This window comes from Typha angustifolia, chromosome 15 (assembly GCF_048772165.1).
Source record: "Typha angustifolia cultivar Huaian chromosome 15, ASM4877216v1, whole genome shotgun sequence".
Classification (NCBI taxonomy): Eukaryota; Viridiplantae; Streptophyta; class Magnoliopsida; order Poales; family Typhaceae; genus Typha; species Typha angustifolia.
This window is the reverse complement of record NC_133253.1, coordinates 15,330,248-15,352,183: the sequence shown is the minus strand read 5'-3', so window position 1 is coordinate 15,352,183 and position 21,936 is coordinate 15,330,248. Positions and strand designations below refer to the sequence as shown.

Sequence of the window (21,936 nt, the reverse complement as noted above, 5' to 3'; positions counted from 1 at the left end):
AATTCTTCACCCAGGTAACCATGTATGAATAGACACAGGACTAGTGCATCAAATACCTTTCTGATTAAGAAAGCCTGTTCATCACTGCATCTCACCTGATGGAACAATTTATATCCTCACCATTTCCAGATTACAAGATCACCAGATTTGAAACATGTTTTAAGAATTCCTTGAAATATTAAATCAATGAGAAGGATTAATTAGATAGATCATGAAATTGATTGCTAATGGTCCATTTTGGTGATAGTAGTCCACCATTACTTCTTTAATCACCAAAAAGAGTGGAGAGAAGCAGGTTTTGCATGAAAGTTGCTCTGACAAAAAAGGGAATTAAGTGGCTACAAAAAAAAAAAGGTTCCAATTTATTAGATATCATTTTACAGCATATTCTCTTGGTTATTTGTGTCTATGGTTTCAGCAATTTAAAGCTCTTAATAGTGTGTGCTTTATGATATTAACATGTTTTAATATTATAAGCAACCTCCTCCCATTCAAGTTTTACTCTTGCCCCTGAAAAATCCTTCTATTTCTCTCTAGCCAGATCATCCAGATCACACTAGCCATCCAACTTCTCCATCAGCAATTACCATCTATTTTTCAGCTTCTTCATACTTCCATTAAAATTCTCGGACACCTTTTGCCATCTTTATCTTGTCAAAGAACAGTGACATCCAATTATATATATATATATATATATATATTTTACAGCAAAATCACATCATAAGAACAATTAATTAACTGTTTCATCATTGATGTAGAAACACAGTTCTCCCCTCCAATCCAATGTTTAAGAATTTTATTGATTGGCCTCACTTTGATAGGAAGCTTAATCTTCCAGAGATTTTGTGATACCCTGGAAAGCTGCTCCTCATTATTAAGGAAACTATACAACTAATTTTATCTCTTCCCTTCCCTCATTTATCTGAATATTACTGCAATTAAGCATATTAATCAATTGTTGCTCCTCTGTGCCTATAATGTTTCATGTTCCAATTATATATTTGATACAGTTTAGGAAGTGGAGTAATATGCAAGCTTGATCCAAATTTTCAACTCAGTTTCCTCCAACATTTCCAATAATTTCATTTAACAAACATTGGACAGTGAATAATGGGGAATGGCTATATTTTTAGTCTTTGATGGGAGGAGTTGAAGAACATATACAGGGGATTGATTAGTGAGTATAACTGTAGTGATTTATTCATATAAAAGTTACCTCTCCATTAGATTTTCACATATAAGTGGTTCTAAAAAGTTTGAATCAAACCTACTGACTAGCTTAACCTATTAATTGAAAAAAAAACAATACCAGAGAAAATTATCTATATATATATGTAAACACAACATTAGTGGGAGGGAAAAACACTTTAGGCATGAAAATATTTCATTATCCAGTTAATAAGACTTAAACCCTTGAATGTGTTTTTCCTCTCATGTTGTGCTTTAAAACTTACTCTAGAATAATTTGCACAAAAGATTCACCTCATTTTCAAATTTGTTACCTAAGGTCAAACAAATTTTATTTACAAATGTGGGCTCATACAATTTTCCTGATTGAAGTGCCCTTCCATCACCTTTGCTTTCTCCTCTTCCATTATGTTCCAAAGTCAATATATTTGAATATAACATAGTTATATGTATAATAAATAAGCTATCCATGTTATTAAGTAGCTTCATATAACATGTGAAATAAATGGATTATGTTCGTATTTTCAAACTCAAATAGTTTATTAAACTAGTAGCATGCAAATTGGACTGTTAAGGTTCATAACCTAATATCAACTCTTTTATCCCGACTCAATTGCCAACCCTAAATACAAGATTTCTCACTATGAAACTCCTCACATTTGAGATTTTCATTATATCACCCCAAGCTTTCGATCACTCACCTTAAATATTTGCTAATAGGTTTGTGCTCAGATGGTTTTGAAAGAAAAAAAAAAAGGATTTATATTTGCTAATTGGATCTTGCTCAGATGGTTAAAAGAGATTTATAGTGTACAAGTACTTTTGAGATTAAATTCCAACATCACTGATTTAACTGAGACACTGTTGAAAAGGACTGTGCACACTTAAAAGAGTGTTTTCATGATAAGTTAAAATTATTTTGAAACTTGAGAGTGGTAAAAGACTTTATCATTGAAAGTGCAAAACCATTCCAACACATTAATTACAGTCGTCCCACTATGTAATTGATTGCAGAAATTATGACGCATAAAAGCACAAGGCCTTTGAGGTTGATATAAATCCAAAATAATCTTGGGGAAAAAGTTAACGAGCCACAATTGATTGCAGTGTCATCAAATCAAATCAAGTTCTTTTTACCAAAAGAATTTCAAGCTTTCTTTATCCTTATCTCCCAACAGGAAAGAGCACTACCTACTTGTGTAATTCCAGAAAATATTAGCCCTTGAAACATTATGTAAGGCCATGTTTAATAAGCTCTAAAAACAGCATCATACTTGCACAAAGGAATTTTGACTAAGAAATTAATCAAAATATTATTAAATAAATATGTGAAATTATTCAAGTGTTGCACCACATAGATACCCAGGTAAGTACAATGACAGTGAATGGAATAAATTCTGTGATGCTTTTCAGTTCAATTCGATGAAGAGCTCATGAGAGGAGCCCTTCTTGACTCGGAGAATAAAGAAAATACCACCAAAATTCTTCATACATCAACTCTTGAGCTCAGAATAAAACAGACAATAAAAGAAAGAAGGGAAAAGCATCAAAGAACGCCTGGTTACTGTTACTTTGAAGAAAGAAGATTGCAAAACCTGGTTGCATATCTCTTGATTTCCCTTTGTCACCCATTGAGCTATCAGTATCTCAAAAGTACAGGTAGTATTCTGAACGTCTTGACTTGGATAAACTGGATATGCATCATACATCATCATTTCCAGCTGTTTGAACTGAGGATATTAGTAACTCATTTTGATTTTTCGAATGAAATAACATGCATAGTACCCTTCAGCGTAAATCATGCAATTCTATGAACCAACTCTTACCATATATTACTTACGTTTGCACCTTTTAAAGTAAATATGAGCTGATCATAAATGTGATTTTAAGTTTTTAACTACCAAAGGAACAGACAAATTAATGCAAAGAAAGTATAGCTGACCAATATATGAACAATTTAAAAAAGCACAAGTCCTTTTTACTTGTCAACCATGGAATGCATCAATTCTACCACTGATCTAGAAATGAAACTTCATGACATGTTTTAGCCCAAAAATAGTAGCTAGATGGTACTAGAAGACTGACGATGCCTAAATGTCAATGTAGAAGTCAAATATGGGAAAGATACACAGAATTCAGTTTAATGTAACTAGTTACAAATACCATGTAATAAGAAAAACATTGAGGCTAAAAGAGCAACTCGAGAATCACTTATGTAAATAAAATAAAAAATCACACTGTTTCAGTAAGAGAAACAATAGAAGTAGAGAAATCCTTATTCTACGTGCATTTTCTTCACAGCATCACACCTTTAGTCTATAAATGCATGGCATCAAAAAGATTAATCAAAACAAATCCAAATTTCTCAGATGAACAAAGTAATTTACTTGGTAATTTAGAAGAAAAAAAATGTTGCGATACCCATATTGTTGGATCTTGGAAGTCGAAATGGCATGCAACAGGAAAAGATAGAAGAGATATATCTCCAACTTAGCAGTTGATTTAATTTTTAAGTTGCACTTCATGTTTGTTGCATACAATTTGATTCAAGCATGTTTACTACAAATTGCCAGCATTTGGTTAAAAATAATGGCGATTATTTGCCATGAGAACTGTTTCAATTTTTCATGACAGTTAAACAGAAAGCATGGAGCCATGGACCAGTACCATTCAGTGGCTTCACCATAGTTATCTCACTAGTCTATTAAAGACTTCAGTCAATTTGTTACTGGGGAGCTCATCTGAGTAAACATCGTAGAGAAGTTGGTAAAAGATTTTGCATATTCCACATAGATGCTGCCACGCAGTTATTGTAGATAGCAGATCAGTACTAAGAGTTAAGAGTTAGTATAATCCTTTTCCCCGGTAGATATGATAATCCAAACTCTTGTTAAACATAGATAATAAGTTTTAAAAATCCACAAAATCTAAGTACTATCAACAAGAATTAAAATATGAACAAACAACTAAATGTGCGCCATATACATTAACTCTCTTCCTAAAGTGAACAAGCACAGTCTCTCTACATGATGACACTCTCATCATAATGTCTAACAAGGCAACGAAGCTTCTGCAAATGCTACTAGAAAATGAATTATCACATAATACCTTCTCAAACTTGATGGATAAGACCAGTGTATTTATGTGATAGGTAATGATCAGAAAATTCTGAGGTAATGGAGTCTTGCAGCATTATAGCTAATATTTGACAAAAGATAACTATTACTTTTTATGGCTCCCTTTCCCTGCTCAGAGCCTTGACTACTAGAAGTCTAAAGAGATCATGTTGCATTTGAGCATTGTAGACATGACTAAGATAACATGACACCAAGATGGAGAGTGATGAGCTAAGAAGAGCAATATTTGCTTAACTGAATGTATTTATGCTCCCTTAAGAACTTCTTTCTGATATAACCAAAACCTAGTACTTAATAAAAAATGTTGCGGCATAAAGACCAGTTGTTGTGTGAAGCATAGAGGATCTAATGGAGCATGCCAAACTACTAGGAAGCAATTCTTTTTCTGCTTTTATAAAAAAAATTCATATATTCCAGTATATGGATGTTGGTGTTAGAAACAAATTCAGAACCTAGTACTTCGAAGAATAGGGCATGCAATAAAGCCATAAAGACCAATTGTTACTGTTAACATATTGATGAGGTATGGCACTATCCTAGGAGAAGCAGTTGTTTTGCTGGCTTGCTGCTATTATAATTTTTTCTTTGTATTTTCGTGTTTGTGTAACATTTTCGTGCCGGCCAAGCACAGTGTGAGGTGACACATAAACTCTTGGGACTTACAAATTGGTCATTGCCGAGAAGTCTTCTTTATCTTTGCTCCCCCATTCACAACATCTGAAAGTAGTAGCCATGAATGTGACCAAGAGCAGAAACCTTCAGCTTTAGCTTTGAAATTTAGGGAGCTAGTATCTTTTCCCGACCATGTCAGATAAGAATAATAGAAGGCAGCATGCTGTAGTTCTTTGGTGCTCTTCTAGGATAGCTAGGCATTCACCGTTCAAGTTTCACTGATTTAACATCCATATCCTCATTTTTCATTGATGATATGAGCAGCAAGAAGCAACAGATTTGGACAAACATATAATCTAGAAGAATTGCTTCAAAAATATACGAATCTTCCTATTATTGGATAGCATAATTCCTTTTTCATGAATTTAACTATATACTGTCAATATAACTAATTTACGAACCAATGGATATCGCTCACCTTATCCTTACCATTGGCATAGACAAATCAGTGGCTCCACTCCAACCGAAGAGACTCAAACCCAACATTTTAACTAAATGAAACAATCTTCTACGTACCAATTCAACTTTAAAAAGAAAAAGGAAAGGATTGGATTGGATCTTTAAAGTTCCCAATTAGTTGATAATCTATAAGAGAGCGCATCTGAGAAGAGATCCACCAAGTTGTACCTTCGGAGAGCGAAGCGTATCCCTGACGAGAGACCGCGAGCATCGAAGTCATCAGAGCGGCGGCGGTGGCGCTGTGCAGCGGCAGAAGCGACTCGACGGCGAAACTCATCTCCACCGGAGACCTGACCTTCCAAGAAACGAATCTTAGAGAGAGAGAGAGACAGAGGGAGCCCCAATGACATGAAGAGAGAGAGAGAAGGCGGGGCGACTAGGGTTTGGTGGTGTACCTAAGGAGCCGAGGAGGAGAAGATGGACGCAACTTGGGGAGGCGGAGAGGTGTCCGGGCGGCGGCCGACCTCGGTGCCACGGCGGCGCTACGGAGGAGGGGAGATGACCGGAGGATGGATCTGGCGGCGGTGGCCATGGTCGGCCCTGAGTTGAGCGTGTGGCGGTGGAGAGGTTTTTGCGGGGTTTTTTGTAATAAGTTTAGAAACAAAAACCAAACTCGTAGATCATTAGATAGACTCAGGATATTTCCAAACTTGTTTACAAAGTTGTGCTTCGGAGTTAGGGAAAAAATATCTCCAAAGTGAACGGAGAGAAGCTAAAATCAAAGTTTTGTATATAAATTTAGCCATCATAGATAGAGAGGTTGTTTCCATGAAGAATAATAACAAGTTATGTCCCTTAATTTTGTTATAATTTTATTTTAGTCCGTGTAAAACCCTGGTTTATTTATTTATTTATTTATTTTTTGCAAAATTAACCTTGAAGATAATTTTTTTTATTAAAATTGTTATATATTTAACCTTTTTTTGAATTTTTGCAATGTATAAATGGTAAAAATGAGAAAAATTTGAGATGAGAAAAGTATCATGAAGATATTTAGAGAAAAAAAATTACTTTTCTATTAATTGATGTAAAATAAAAAAGAGCCTATTAGTTATTAGTTATTTTATATTAAAATTAATGTTTGTTACTTAGTTTTATTACTACAAAAGATTAAATAACACAAACAGAAGTTTAAAAAATCACTTTAAGTTTGGCCTAACTATGGGATTATAAATTATATTCTTTTCTAGAAGCTAATGACTAAAATGCTATTCTTATTATATACTAATATTGTAATCATTGGATCATAATTACTTAATAATTAGATTAGTGCATAATTAATACATAAATAAATTGATCCAAAAATTAGTCGATTCATATGTGCATATGTGGTTAACCCTCGTTCATTTGTTAATATCCAAGGGGTTCTTTGTGTTTGAATGAGATTTCCTACCAAAACTAATATATATTATAGTTCAGTATCATATTCAAAGAGTTCTTTGTGTTAAGAAATAACATAATTATTTTTTTTAAAGTGAAATGCGTTATATTTTTGTAGTATTATTAGGAGTAATTTTTGTGCTTCTTTATTCTTACGGTGAACTATGATATAATTTAAGGCCTTGTTTGGTTCGTGTATAAAATTTCTTAAGTACAACTTTATACACATCTCTTAAATATAACTTAGGTACATCTATAATTTTGCTTATATTTTATTGTTTGGTTGTAAAATATCGATTAACTTGGATAAGTTTATGTGAGAATTTATGTTTGATTATTAACTATGAATAAGTATGTTAATTGTACTTAAATTCTTACTTAGAAAATATGCATAACTTTATTACACATTTTACCTGTGATAAGATTCTATAGATAATTTATCATATGACTTCCTTTATATAAGGTTTGATTAAGATATGAGTAAGTGAGTTTTAATTATAAAATATATTTAAGAGAGACTTAATTAATGAATAAATATTCTTTATGTACGAACCAAACGTCATCTAAATGTATAATTAATATAAGTTACCGCTGACACTGTAGTCTAGTGGTTGAGTTCTATTAGTTGATATTTAGTAGATCTTCTAGAGCACTATATACATGGGGCTTGATTGATTGTGATCAATTATGTTTATCATGTTATTTTTATCCCAGCTTTTAGGTGTGATAAGAATAGTGAAATAAGATAATCAAGTGAGTTATCTTATTGGCAAATAGTCATTTTGTTAGGCTATTATTGTCGCTTGTTTTATTATATCTCTCATAAATTTTATTTATATATTATTTATGGTGATGTATTATATTATTTTTAAGATTAAATTTATTTGGAACATTATAATACAATAATAATATATTTTATAATATTCGAGTAGTAAATATAAGTGGATACTATTTGTGATGGTATTTACATTGTGTAAATTATAATGTTAGTCAAATTATATTTTATACAAATTTAAAAAATAGTCATGAGTATTGAGTAAGATAATATAACAATTATAAAATTAAATTATAAATATATGTTTATATTAACTAAGAAAGAGCAAGAAGATCGATGGGATTATTTTTATTGTTTTATCACGGCTATCACAACCAAACATTATTATTATTCTTTAGAAAATTTTATAAATCACACCTTATATTTATCTATTTTGTGATTCACACTCCGTCTTTAAGATTTTTATAATTTCACCTCTTATTTTTTTTCTTATAATTCTCATTTAACACACTTCGTTAATTTAAACGGAATCGGCAAATGAATATTTCGTTATAATATATTAAATAATTTATAAATACCTAAACTACTCATACCTTATCGGAAGAGCAAAGAGGAAAAAAGATAGTGGTGTGATATTTTAATAATTTGATCGATATCAGTTATTCAAAATAACATCAGAGTGTTAAACGAGAATTATAGAGAAAAATAAGGAGTCGGGTAATAAAATCGTTAAAGATAGGGTGTGAATTATAAAATAGGTAAAATATAGGGTATGATTTATAAAATATCCTATTCTTTATTTTTATTTAATATGTTATTATAGTTATCTATTTTTTCAAACCAAACATATAAGGAAAAAAAACGAATAGATAGCAGTATCCGGTGATAAATCTATGTTTTATCTCTATTTTTTTTTTGTCTTGTCCGGACACTTGGTCTACCAAAAATAGTAATAAAATATAAAGTAGATGGCTTAAGAAAGAAGAATATTATAATACAGCCGCAATTAGGAGATCCCCTTTAAACCTGACACGTGTACGTTCTTCTCGAAAGTTCTACAACCTCACCACCTTGGATCTCCTCTCGGTCGGCGGTTCCCTTCCCTTCCTCTCTTCTCTAATCCGCTACAGAGGCAAGGAAAAGTTAATCTATTCGACGATCACACCGCCAAAATTAGAGAAGACGAGAGGAGAAGGAAGAGAGAGAGCTGCCATCAAAGAGCGGAGAAGAGGAGGAAGGTTAGCAGCAGTGACATGGGAGTCGATTACTACAAGATCCTCCAGGTCGACAGGGGCGCCAATGATGACGACCTCAAGAAGGCTTATCGGAAGCTCGCCATGAAGTGGCACCCGGACAAGAACCCCAACAATAAGAAGGAGGCGGAGGCCAAGTTCAAGCAGATCTCCGAGGCTTATGAGGTAATTCCGACCGTATACCTTCGTTTGCGAATAAATCTGCTTCGTAAATTGTCAAAATACCGGTTTATTTTTATCAGTCTTTGGCAGAACCCACGTAGTAAATTCTTCAAAGATCACTTTTTAAGCCATTCTTTGCGCTTTTCTAGGTTCTGAGTGATGCCCAGAAGCGTGCAGTCTATGATCAGTACGGGGAGGAGGGCCTAAAGGGTCAGGTTCCTCCTCCCGGGTACGGGGGAGCCGGCGGTGGGACCACTTTTTTCTCTGGCGGGGGCGGGAATGGACCCACAACGTTCCGATTCAATCCGAGGAGCGCCGACGATATATTTGCAGAGTTTTTCGGTTTTTCGAGCCCATTTGGGGGCATGGGTGGACGTGGTGGGGGAATGAGAGGTGGATCAAGGTTCCCGGGTGGGATGTTTGGTGATGACGTCTTCGGGTCAGGGCCAGCGTATGGCGGAGAGGGATCAGTTAACTCGCAGAGGCCCCAGAAGGCGGCAGCCATCGAGAACCGGCTGCCGTGTAGCCTAGAGGACTTGTACAAAGGGACCACCAAGAAGATGAAGATCTCGAGGGAGATTGCCGATGCCAGTGGGTGAGAGTCCCTCTTCTGTTAATTCCGCTGAATTAATTGCTAATGATTGATTTCTGGCCCCTGTTTATCTTTTGTCATTGTTCTAGTAAATCTTAGGTACTTTGTGTGCATTGCAGATATATTATGGCTAAGTTTAAGAGGGAGCACTTATATTGTGTTATTTAGTTGACTACTAGTAGGAAGCAAGTATTTATGGCTGTTGTGAGTAAGTTGCTACTTCTGTGATAGGTTCATGTTGTCTTACTTATGATGGCAAGGAAATATAAGATACAACCTTAGTTCTTTGCTTCAAGTAAATTATAGGTGGTTTTCCGGTTACCAGTAGAAGTGGTTGAGAATAAGTTTTGTCTTGTTAAGATAGATTAGATAGTCTAGTTTCATCTCGTCCTGAGAGGTATGGCATATTTGATTACCGTATGAAGTGCAAAGGCTACAGCTTAATTATACTTGTAAGCTTGTCTAATTTAAAGTTTATAGAATGCATTAAGCTTTCCCTGGGTGGTTGAGGAAGAGGCTTAGTCTTAGAAATGGTTGGAGAAAAGGAGACAAATGGCAGAAATTCATTTAGTTCCTACAGAAATTTCAATTTGTTGGATGCAATATTACTTTTTTCTAGTTATTGTCTGCGGTATTTCTAGTTGCAGCAAAGATGCCTTTTTTATGAACAATATACAGCAAAAGACTCTGGTATAGCCTCTCTTGCTAGCCACTATTATTGAAACTTACATAATGTATTATCAAATGATGTTAAAAGTTCTTAATTAAAAAAAATGAATGTATTTCAAAAGAAATGTTAATAATTTAGGTTGTTTCTAGGTGCAAGTTTTTTCGGAATGCTATCCTTTCAGCTTTTCATGTGCAGGAGAACAATTTAGTTAAAAAAAAAAGAGTAATTTCAGATGGACTTGTTTTCACTTTTGATGGATGTAAGGGCCACAAATCAAATTATTGCAGAAATGAATTTCTATAATTGTGCTGTTTAGGGCCAATCCTATAACTCAAGTTTGTAAATGATCAACAATGTCGAGCTTGACAATGGCTTGAGTGCATCGAGGTGTCGAAAATGATTATATCTTGCTACGCTGTTTTCGATTAACTTAGTCTATACCTCTGATTTTAACAGTTATTCAAGTTCATGAGGTTCTTGCCTATTTGGGGTCTACTGTGGAGAAATGTACATGACCTTACTCTCATTTTTTAAGGAGGTTATTTCGAAAACTTGAACATACGACCTCTTAGATCAAGGGGCAGGCCTCACAGTCATACAGAGTGATGAGCTCATATCAAATTCCTAAGTGTCCAAAATGTTATACTTGGCTATGGCTTGAGAGAAGTACTTATCATTATTTTGATGCATGTATATATCTTATATAATAATAGTTGGGTGGCCAACCAAAATCTGTTTACTGAACCATATAGCTGACCAAACCTAATTAAATTGACCCAACTAAACTGATTTAATTGTTCCTTATTGCATCCAGCTTAAAATAAGTAAATAACCCTATCATCCCAGATTTTGCTGGATCCAACTGTTGTCTTGATCGAATTAAGTCGGTCCTAGTCAGAATTGATATACTCAATCCATTGTAACAAATAGTTAAGTACGAGAATCTTCATCACTGTATTGACTCTGAACAACCAAAATTTTGTGTGAACTAAATCGACTGAAATGTAGTGTGGTACACCTTAGTTTCAAACAGTTCTACAAGCTTTGTGGCTCCAGTAGAAGGAGAAAACTAGATCTCATATGTTTCTTACATAGATATTTTCTTTTATTTTACATGGGTAGTGTTTCCTTCAATAACGATTGCAAAAACAAAGATTTGCGTGCTGCCTAACATTGTATATGCCAATTGGAAGTCTCATGCTAGTGGGAGAATGATATTAACAATAGCTATGTCGTGCCACCATCAGCATGGCATGGCACTCTTAGTGTGCTAGTGGGATGCCCATTGCGACTAGCACGCATTTAACATATTTTTAATAAAAAATTTACAATATTAGATATGTTTTTGGATTTTCGGTATGTCAATTTGGTTTTAGTTTAAATATATGTATTGAAATCTATATTATAGTATATTATCTTTAGATTATTTTTATGAACGACATATTTTATCAAAGATAAAGCAATAGTTAACTAAAATATTATTCAACATATAATAAGATTAAATATATTCATAAAAATAAATATTAATGATTAAATACTCTATAATATAATTGAATATATAATAGCATTCAACACATAATATTAATTGATAATAATTTAATAATTAAAACTAATATCTAGTTAAATGTAAAATGATAAGGAAAATTAAACACTTCATTTGATGATGAACAATGGAAATAAGAAAATTTAAAAATATATATATATTTTACATCGGCATGGAGATTGGCATGCAACCGTGTCAGAATGGCCCAGGAGGCACACCCCGTGCTAGGTGGGCAGCACAAGGCGTGCTAACCGGCAAGAACATCCTTAGATAATTTCCAAAACTTGCGGTGTCGCATGGTGCATACTTGTCCACTCTTTTGCTGTACAGTGTGTGCTGTTCACTGACTGCAGGGATTAGGACTTAGAATTCCAACCAGAAAATGAGAAGAATAACACACTTAAAACTAGGTCCAAATCAGAAGTAAATCTGATAAGTATCAATCTCAATTGAACTACTGTTGCAACTGGGCTTTTGATCGTAATAACTTGGTTAAAAGAGCTGGTTGTCAACCTTTTCCCTCACAGAATTGTATGTGGGCATTCAGGTGAACTTAATAGCTGATTTTATAATATTCAGCTGTCTGTTTGTCTTGTTCTTGTTTTTCTGTGTTTTGTTATTCATCTGGTTGTCTTTAACAGGAGAACTATGCCGGTAGAGGAAATTCTGACGATTGATATCAAGCCTGGCTGGAAGAAGGGAACTAAAATCACTTTTCCGGAAAAGGGAAATGAAGCTCCGAACATAATTCCTGCAGATATTGTATTCATTATTGATGAGAAGCCACATGATGTATTCACAAGAGAAGGGAATGATCTGATCATTACGCAAAATATCTCTTTGGTTGAAGCCTTAACTGGCTACACTGTCCATTTGACTATGCTGGATGGACGGAATCTGACTATCCCTATAAATTCAATAATTCAACCTGGATATGAGGAGGTTGTCCGGCGAGAGGGCATGCCGATACCGAAAGATCCTTCCAAGAGGGGTAACCTACGAATCAAATTCAACATCAAATTCCCTTCAAGGCTGACACCTGATCAGAAAGCTGGGATTAAAAGACTCCTGAGTTCTTAGGGAGTCTCCAACTCTCCATGCATTTAAATACGCACAGAAGTTAGTTGTGAATATATTTTGTTATCTATACTTCAGACTGCTCAACAGATCAATGTGCTGGTAATGTAGTCCATATTTTTTTCTTGAAAATCTTATATAGGTTTTGCATTATATAGTACAGTAATAAGGTATAGTTAGCCAGCTATGCCATACTGGTCGTCTCTGGATGGAAGAAACTTGCGATTAGGATTTGTTTTTATTCAGCTTTAGATCCACTAATGTATATATTTTTGTAAGTGCTGAGCCAGTTGAAGCAAACAGCAGGCTCACCAGGTGTCCTGGTTGTATTATTGCTTTCTATTACAGCAAGTTTTTATCATCTTTGGGAACGTTTGATGCCTCTTTGCTTGTTTTTCTGCTTGCTGAAATCTGCAAATATATTTCTAGAGTACTGTTTTCGACTTCTTTTAGCGTACCTTATATTGCTAGCATGGTGGATTTGAGGAAGTATCCAGGGGCTGTTTGGTCGCTAGTATCAAGCTGCTTCAGATGGAATGTATAGGAGTAAAACGTTGCATCTTATAAGAGTTTTTGACCAAACTAGTTATGTTTTAAATTTTCTTTTTATTAAAATAAATTATCTCTTTAATTTATTATTAAATGCGGTCTAATTAATTATAATCCTGGTAAAAATACTCAAATGATCAATATATAAATCTATTTAATTTAGTCTTTAAAAAATGTCTGACAATCAGGTCAATGTTTTTATTAGAGAATAGTGAATTAGATCCTATTTGATAATAAATTTGAATAACAGTATATTCGGTGAAAAATATATATAAAATGGTTCATGGTCAAAAACTCGAGAATGAACCACTAACTATGCACACTTTGCATTGACACTATTCCTAGTTATCTATCAGACCCGGACAGAGGCTCTTTGTCGTCATGGATTTCCGAGTCTCGTCGTCCTCCCTGACATAGTATTTGAACCCAGACAGACTAAAGTAGCAAGACTTTTTAATGAACAGCAGAAGGCAGGTAACAAGTTAAAATTATACAGAGTGGTTGTTAAAGAATCTTCTTGGTTGTTCACGTCTACCTTCAGAAATAAGAACCTAAATAATCTAATGTATCCTAAATATCACAATAAAGAAGCTAAAGAAAGTATAATGTTGCATATGCTAATATGATTAACGACAACTCATCAGTAGGTATCTTTATTACATGCCAGAAACTAGATCATACCTCTTTGTATGTTGACTGTCTAAAACGATTCCTTTAGCTGGCATGGGAATAAGTTGCTGAGAATTACAGCACTGTAGAAAATGGAGATATTCAAATAAATAAATAGTGAAACAGCTTCATGCTTCCACAATTGCAAGAAGAAAGGTCTGCGACATTGTACTCTTCATTTTTATTCTACATATATACCCTGCGACTCGCCATGAAGCCTCTCTTCGCAATAAACAATTATTACAGTTGTACAAATCGTCGACAGACTCTAGTCCAAATGAAAGAACAGCAGAGTAAATGAGAGAAATGGGAGGTAACACAAAGTGAGATTCAATTGGTTTACACCCATGCATAGTTTTCTTTTCCATGCTATTGGTTTCTGGAAGAACATACAAAATCTATCATGACATCTGACCTCTCTCGCCGCAGCTTCCCGTTCATGCAGTTTTAGCTTTCTGCACAAAATTATAAGAAACAGTGAGTCCACAGTAGACTTATAGTTCTAGATAAGAAAGTACGACTCCAACCAAAGTCAAGTGAAAGAACTTCCATAGGACATAACCCAGTTCATTGGTTCTTTTTTTTTTTCCATTAAAATGTAATTTCAAAAGGTAGATTATTGTTAAGTATTTCAATATTGATGAGTACTCAGTCATCAGTTTAATAATAAAATAAATCAGTTACTTATAGAAACGATGTAGAGGAGTCCAAATTTTAGTTAAGTTACAGTGAACATACTTGAACCGTTGATTTCATAATTCATCCATTCTCATGTTGTTTCTAGATTTTATAGATTCTTGATTCTTGAACTTACCCTTTTCTCCTCTTCCATTTGGGCTTTAATGTACGAGTAGATAGCAACTCCTGCAATCGCAATGCAGGTACCAATACCTGTTTGTGTTGAGATCTTGTTACCTGCCAGAGAAAGAACAATCAGAAATCGTTAGAATCAAAGGACATAAAATATATACGTGAGAACAATATTTCAAGGTAAACCATTTACATTTAGAATGCTAACACCTACCAAAGATTATAATTGAGAAGCCGATCACAAAGACACGCTTCAACACATTCCCGACTGCATGGGTGAGAGGAGCCACACGCTCCAAGGTGTTCGTTGCCAACTGTATTATCCATGGACGTTATCAAAATTGTGTAGTGGCAATCTAAATAAGGTTAATGCAAATGACCTTGATGAAAACATAACAAGCTACATATTTCCATCTATGATGCAGAACAGTTCTAATAGCATCTAAAAGGGAAGACATCATCTATTCATGTATTATTGATTTACATCTAAGTAGGACAGTAACTAAGGATAAGATATCCATACTAGAGTAGTCGAGGAAGGACTTGATTATTATATCAAGTAGAAAGACAAATAACATCTTTGCCGCATAGGCTAATTTTAATAAATGGAGCAAGAATTTGTATCCAAGGAAATATCTTGAGAATTCAGTTTTTAGAGTTTAACTTTAGGTTTCATAAAGTAGGTTAAACGTGTCCTAACATAGTTATATGCTCATGACCTCTTAGAAGATAGTTGTAGGAAGTAGGAACTATGTAATCAGATGGCATAACAAATGAGAAAGTCAAAGTAGAGCATGCTCCTACTTATGTAACACACTGGAGTTCAAGACACTGAACCAAGCTGGTTCATAATTTAATATACAACTTTCAGTACACTAAAATTGAAAGCCCCAAAAGCACCCTGATTGTACCCTTTATAGGGATGCTTTGCAGACAAAATGCTATTTTACTTATCCATCTTATTAACAACGCAAACAACTTGAATTATTAAAACCTTTCATAATCATAAAGTTTACTACCTTTTGATGTTTATTGCCTACAAATACACAGATTTCACGTGACCATTATTAGAAAAACCAAAACAATTGGATGCTTGTGGTGACCATGAATTGAGAGAATTAGTAGACACTTGAAACGACTACAGAGTTGCACAAGTACCTGATTGTAGAGGTGATAGAACATTCCCACCCAGAACAGATCTGTGACGAACTTTTGTAATCCTACTTTGGCAATCGCATCCTTGAAGCCAAACTGCATCAGCTGGGGTCCCTCGATCTGTGAATTAGAAGCAAACAAATAAGTTTAGAGGAGAAGATACAGTGGTTCTGGATATTTTTCATGTGATTTTACAAACTTCAGAGAACTCCAGAAAGTTTGCATAAGTAAGCAATCCTCTGTGGTAACTTAAGAGAAAAAAAAATTAAGCTCCCACTATTCTTTGTTACAAATTTATATGCTTAAAAGACTTCAGAAAGCTTGCAGACGAAGGGAATAAGCAAAACTTTTAGCTAAGTTTGCAAAAAATGTAAGTTTGAACTACTCTTCTAGACCAGTGCAAATAAGATTCCTACTCCATAGTAGAGACATGTACTTATAGAGTATCAATCACATTCCAATTTAATATCTAAGTAAGATGGATATGGATCTCAAGAGTCTATCTTTCTCTAATGGTGGCAAATAGAGGTCACACCATTAACCAATAAATATATCACAAGAAGCTTGTGGATGTAGATTAGGTTATATTATTGACACGGTCTAAACTAGAGAGCTTTTACCTGGATACATATTTAACAAAATGTTGTAAATTAAAAGATATACAAACTTGACTTGAGAAAACATCCGACTAAACATTTCTTACCTACACAGGAGTTAAAAGATTTAGAATTGATAGCCATCATAATTTGATTATAATAAAAGTAAGAATGCAGTGACTAGCACATAGTTTATAGTAATAAAAGGAAAAAGAAGAGATCATGTCGAGGCTAACTGGTAATACCCATTTCACATCAATGAGGAGCTGATTTAAGAGTTGCATTTGTTTCTGATTATATGCAACTGCACCCACAAGCATTAAGAAATGTGCCTACTGGTAGGATTCTAAATATCATAATTGACATGAAACAGTTCAGAGATAATTTTGAAGAAAACATAAATGCTATTACAATGGCAGCCAATCAGGCAAATACTTACAAGGATTGCAGGGGGAATGCAAACGAAGAGAGCAATAATTGAAATGTATGCATATACATTGGTACTGTCCATGTCAGTCTGCAATGATCAAATGAGCCCTCTTAGTGAAGGAACAAAGGGAAATAAGAAATGTGCATGACAGAGGGGAGCGGGAGCAAACCATTGCTTTCTTGGAGTAGATGCTCCTGTAAGTGAAGGAGATGTTAGAAATCATGGCACTAATGAAGCCAACCCAGTTAAAAGACAGTTCCGTGAGGGATGCCATTGAGACACCTGAAAATTTCCATATCAATGTATTAAAATAGAGAATAATTTGGTAGACTTCTGGTAAAAAAAGAGAATTATAATCATTTTCTCCAGCTCTGTATTTTTAACTTTAAGATCCTTTGACCCTAGTGACACGCAGCACTATAGACTTTGAGAAGAATATGATGATTCTATCTTAGTCAAATTTATACCTTTTACCAATGACTTGGTCAAGTTTTAAGACTTTGACCAAGTAGTCAGTGAAAAACGATGTAAATACTGAATAGGCTAACATTTCTTTTCAGCACCAGATTCTCAATATGCTATAATAAATTTATTACCAAGCACAACTGGAGCTAGAGATAACCACAGCGTCAGGGGTATTTGTTGCCCAAGGATGAACTGCGAAGCTGCCGCATTGAAGAAGGGCTCCAAGGCTGACATGGAAGTATGAGAAATGTAAACAACTTAATCAAACTAGTAGAAGAAAGATAAGTTAAGAAGTAACTATAGCTAAAAGCCTTAGATGAAAGTACCTTTGATTGTGTGGGTGAATGAGACTGCAACGGCAGCAAAAGATACATTGCTGGTCACATGACCTAGGGCATGGCATACTGCAACTGGAACAAGCAGCTTCAGGATATTTGAATCGATGGGCTGCAAGAATATCAACTCTACTCACAAGATATTCAACACTCTCAGCAAGTAATCACATATAATGAACAAAACTAGGTATGGTATGGGCTTGCTCAAGGCTTGACAAATAAGCAAAGCAAAAGCTTCCAATCATCTTTGCTCAGTACTGCTTCTGTTGACATGACACCAAACGGTGAATCTAATCATATATCTATTAATCCATCATAGTACATATTATGCCTTGTTGACACAGGCTTTAGTAATGGGCAAATACTTCAATGTACCTTTAAAAATTAAAATCTTAATCCAACGGCTATAATAGCCAGTTTTCATACTCGGTACCGATTTCCCGGTAACAGTTCCAAAACCACATTACGTAAGAAAAAGAGTATATTAGTTAAGAAGATTTAATTACGTGTGCCTAACTTTCCAATTTTTTTATTATACTTTTGAAAATCTTAACCATTAGATCTTCATCAAACTAATTGATAAATAATTAACTTTACGGTACGGAAGAAACGTTCTACACGTTTTTTTTTTCTTTCGTTAAGATTTCTCTCTTAAATATAATTATGCCTTAATTATAAGATATATCATTTAATATTAAATAATTTAAATTTGATTATTTGGAGATAAACTTCAATTTAAATATAATTCTCAATCTGTATCTATTAAAATTTAATTTAAATCAATCTTAAACTAATGGGACATATACCTAAATAATAAAAAATAATCAAAAAGATAAAATGTAATTAAATTTTCATCAAGTTAATTATAAAAAATATTAATACCCTTATTTTGATATATATACATTACTCTCAGTTAATGATATATATGTCTTTTACTTAATAAAATATTAAGATAATATAATTGTCAAAAAATAATGTGCAAGATTATATATCTAAAAAAAATTACCTACTAAACCAGTAATATCTTTCATTCCTATTATATCTTTAAAGATCTTAACCGTTAATTGATAAAGAATTAACTCTATGGCATGAAAGAAATGCTCTTAGCAATGAACATTTAATTTGACAGAGCACATATATAAGAGGACTTATCTATATTGTGTGAAAGAACTCTCCATATTTTGAAAAAAAAAAGCATTCAAATGCTATTTATCCAACTCTTTACTTTACGTAAAATGACATAACCACTGGTTAAAGGTGCAATTAGTTGGAAAGAGCGTCCAATGTGTCTAAGTAGTTGGCTCTAAATAAATTAAAGTAGCGGCCATGTCGGAAGTTCCACAGGCATTATGTGACTAACGTCATCTGGAAAACCGAAAGCTGTCTTTCAGGTTTAGATACCCTTAAACTCACGGTTTGTTTGTGGTCCTGAACCGGCCTAACCACCTGATCCACCCACTCCATACTTTACACGTGGCAAACGACCAACCGCAGTATGTTCTAATAAAAGTAAAACGAACAGATAAACATATCCTTATTTTATGGTAACAGCGTGGCTCCTCATCCACTTTGCTGCCAATGGCATATTGCCACGTGTCAAACAGAAGAAAGACATTATCTTACCACGAAAAAGACTATTTTTAAAACTGCATTAACAAAATGTAGGGTTTAGGGAGGAGGGTAGAAAATTATAAAGAACTTCAATTGGGTATCGTGCGATGGGGTCCGGGAGGTAAAACTTACTGCGCGCTTCGGTAGCCCCACCGCCCAGCTCACTAAGCAATAGACCACCCCGACGAACAAGTGGATGACCGACACGAAGCTGCCACAGGGAAGCGGTTAGTCCACCGCGGTTCCACTGAATCATTAACTAGTATTTTTGTGGGACATTGCCAAAAAAATCACACGTGCCAACTTACTAGGGGTAAGGGAAGTAGTTGTAGATCTTCTTGTTGAGGATGTTAAATATCACGTTCAAAAAGTACCTGCAATGCAACGTAACAACGCAGTGGCACAACGGTAATTGTCGACAGTGGGGGTAAGTTTACGGGGTGTTTACTGGGGCAGTAACCTTACCACATGAAGAAGAAGAAGCCGGTGACCAGAGCAGGGTACTTCGCTGCGAAGCCCACAGGACCCACCTTCGCTTCCCTAAAAAGGAAAACGAGTCCGAAACTTAGCGCAAAAAAATCTAATCCTTTTGCTAAATGAGGAAGGAAATGGGAGGCACATGAGGCGGGGGAGGGGGGCGAGTCGAACCGGGCCGGAGTGGTCCGGTCCGGTTCGACCGGCCGAGTCGCCACGGAGGAGACGGACCTCACCCGGCGGAATCGCTCCCTTCGGCTGGCGACGATGAGGCGGCGGCGGGGACGAGGCGGACGAGATCCCGTCTTCCGGCGCCGAGCCTCGCCGCCGGCGAAGCGGCGACCGCCCGCTCGAGGAGAAGCGCGGGCCGGAGCTGCCGGCCACAGATGAGATTTCCGCCGTCGGAGACGGGGTAGGATGGGAGACGGGAGGTGGAGAAGGAAGCGACGGCCGGCGCCGGACGCTGGCGGAGGCGTAAGAGGCCGGAGATGCCGCCGCCGGCGCCTGAGAGGGTTCCCGCCGACGCCATCGCTAGCTTAGGGTTTGGAGTCGATCGAGAGAGAGAGAGAGAGAGAGAGAGGAGTCTTCGATAAGTTATTGGGGGGAACGGAGGAGATTGGGGTATGGGAATATAGGAAGTAGCAGAGGATCTTTGTTATCGTGCGCCGGGAATTTGGTATCCTGCGCCTATTGGCGGGCTACTTTGGTGACGATAGAAACGGTTTTATCCTACGCATTGACACCAACGTACGGTATAGATGGATGAAAACGCTGTTTCCGTAGAGCGGACGGCTGATCTGAGTCCGGCATAGAAAAAGTTATGCGGGCACTCATAATCACATTTAACTTTTTTTGTTTTGTTTCCATTTCTTTGGTATGGGTACCAATAATACGGGTTAAATAATACGGAACCAATCTCATTTGGATACAAAGATCTAAATGGGCCTCATCACATGAGCCACATAAAAAGTCTTCAATCTCTGCCCATCCTCTATCATTCTATAATAATAACAAGAAAAAAAATTAAATTTAAAATTTAAAATTAATAGCATTAATGCGCTTAGTCTAGTTGTCTAATTTATTTATTAAAAAATATTAGAATTTATGTCTAAAATAAATAGAAAATGAGCAATGATTCCATACTAATCAATTAGTTATTAAAAATAATTTTTATCCTTCGATTAAATTTAAGGGTATATAAGACATTTTACATATGTGACCAGATTAATCAATAAAAAAATTAGAATTTAAGTATTTTCTTATACTTATTCTTATAACCGTTTCCTTAATAATATGAGTGTCAACTTAAAATATGACTAATTTAAGTTATAAAAGCGATCGGTACTTCTGGTTGATATGATCGGTACTTTTAATTAATTTTATTTGGTATCATTTAATCTCAACTGTTCTATTATGAGAGAGAAATTAATAGTTCTTATTAAATCATTTACCATAAAAATAGGTACAAATAGAAAAAAAGAAGGTGCGAGAATAGCAACTAATAATTGATTTTGTTTTCTCTTTATTTATTTATTTATTTATGAGAAAAAAAAGAAGATGGAAATTGGTGTGGGGCAGCTCCTAATCCTATTCCTCTTATCTGGAAGGAAAACGAGAGGTGTTTGGAAGCGCGCCAATCTTGTCCAGTGGATGGGTTTTGTGTTGCCTTCTCTTATCTCTTTGTCCGCAAGAATAAGCCAATAGGGATTGGGGATGGGCGAGTCCACTAACGATATAAAAAAAGGACTTAAAAAAGAGTAGGTTAGCCTTGTCTTTTACTCTATCAATGTTGTTACAATCATCACCTTCAACGAGTCCCATTCTTGGTCGGCGCCGAAGGCAATGCTTGTCTATTTACCTAACAAAATTGAAGCTCCACCTTCCATCTATTCACCATTAGATATTTTCCCAATTCTACCCAAATCCTAATTGGA

At 35.2% G+C, this 21,936-nt stretch overlaps 3 protein-coding genes across 4 annotated transcripts; 1 reads left to right on the top strand and 2 right to left on the bottom strand.

Annotated features, from left to right (window-relative positions):
• Window positions 1-2,475: 2,475 nt before the first annotated feature.
• On the bottom strand, window positions 2,476-6,144 carry LOC140779729 (protein NUCLEAR FUSION DEFECTIVE 6, mitochondrial-like). The gene is made up of 3 exons (XM_073124967.1): window positions 5,852-6,144; window positions 5,625-5,746; window positions 2,476-2,909 (listed from the first exon to the last, which is right to left on the bottom strand). Exons 1-3 carry the CDS (start codon window positions 5,986-5,988, stop codon window positions 2,890-2,892), a joined length of 279 nt encoding a protein of 92 aa, XP_072981068.1. The 5' UTR covers window positions 5,989-6,144; the 3' UTR covers window positions 2,476-2,889.
• Window positions 6,145-8,679: 2,535 nt separating this feature from the next.
• Window positions 8,680-13,290, top strand: LOC140777204 (uncharacterized). Its single transcript, XM_073121154.1, has 3 exons — window positions 8,680-9,029; window positions 9,176-9,621; window positions 12,473-13,290. The coding sequence occupies exons 1-3, from the start codon at window positions 8,865-8,867 to the stop codon at window positions 12,909-12,911; spliced, it is 1,050 nt and encodes a 349-aa protein (XP_072977255.1). The 5' UTR covers window positions 8,680-8,864; the 3' UTR covers window positions 12,912-13,290.
• Window positions 13,291-14,241: 951 nt separating this feature from the next.
• LOC140777203 (triose phosphate/phosphate translocator TPT, chloroplastic) lies at window positions 14,242-20,705 on the bottom strand. 2 transcript variants are annotated; one of them, XM_073121151.1, is made up of 12 exons: window positions 20,239-20,705; window positions 19,994-20,068; window positions 19,837-19,902; window positions 19,661-19,739; window positions 17,909-18,029; window positions 17,714-17,809; window positions 17,287-17,399; window positions 17,127-17,204; window positions 16,095-16,211; window positions 15,151-15,250; window positions 14,941-15,041; window positions 14,242-14,581 (listed from the first exon to the last, which is right to left on the bottom strand). In XM_073121151.1, the coding sequence occupies exons 1-12, from the start codon at window positions 20,529-20,531 to the stop codon at window positions 14,564-14,566; spliced, it is 1,257 nt and encodes a 418-aa protein (XP_072977252.1). In that variant the 5' UTR covers window positions 20,532-20,705; the 3' UTR covers window positions 14,242-14,563. The 2 variants fall into 2 exon arrangements, with proteins under 2 accessions (XP_072977252.1, XP_072977253.1); XM_073121152.1 differs by having other exon boundaries at window positions 20,234-20,291.
• Window positions 20,706-21,936: the final 1,231 nt, after the last annotated feature.

What these genes read in the sequence shown, in the direction of transcription:
- LOC140779729 (XM_073124967.1), bottom strand. Translation starts at nt 5,988, where the DNA reads ATGGCCACCGCCGCCAGATCCATCCTCCGGTCATCTCCCCTCCTCCGT. An exon ending in TCTCCTCCTCGGCTCCTTAG is followed by an intron (nt 5,747 to 5,851) that starts GTACACCACCAA and finishes TTGGAAGGTCAG; the next exon opens with GTCTCCGGTGGAGATGAGTT. An exon ending in ATACGCTTCGCTCTCCGAAG is followed by an intron (nt 2,910 to 5,624) that starts GTACAACTTGGT and finishes CAGTTCAAACAG; the next exon opens with CTGGAAATGATGATGTATGA.
- LOC140777204 (XM_073121154.1), top strand. Translation starts at nt 8,865, where the DNA reads ATGGGAGTCGATTACTACAAGATCCTCCAGGTCGACAGGGGCGCCAAT. An exon ending in AGATCTCCGAGGCTTATGAG is followed by an intron (nt 9,030 to 9,175) that starts GTAATTCCGACC and finishes GCGCTTTTCTAG; the next exon opens with GTTCTGAGTGATGCCCAGAA. An exon ending in GAGATTGCCGATGCCAGTGG is followed by an intron (nt 9,622 to 12,472) that starts GTGAGAGTCCCT and finishes TGTCTTTAACAG; the next exon opens with GAGAACTATGCCGGTAGAGG.
- LOC140777203 (XM_073121151.1), bottom strand. Translation starts at nt 20,531, where the DNA reads ATGGCGTCGGCGGGAACCCTCTCAGGCGCCGGCGGCGGCATCTCCGGC. An exon ending in GAAGGGAGCGATTCCGCCGG is followed by an intron (nt 20,069 to 20,238) that starts GTGAGGTCCGTC and finishes TTTCCTTTTTAG; the next exon opens with GGAAGCGAAGGTGGGTCCTG. An exon ending in GCATTCCCCCTGCAATCCTT is followed by an intron (nt 16,212 to 17,126) that starts GTAAGTATTTGC and finishes TCTAATTCACAG; the next exon opens with ATCGAGGGACCCCAGCTGAT.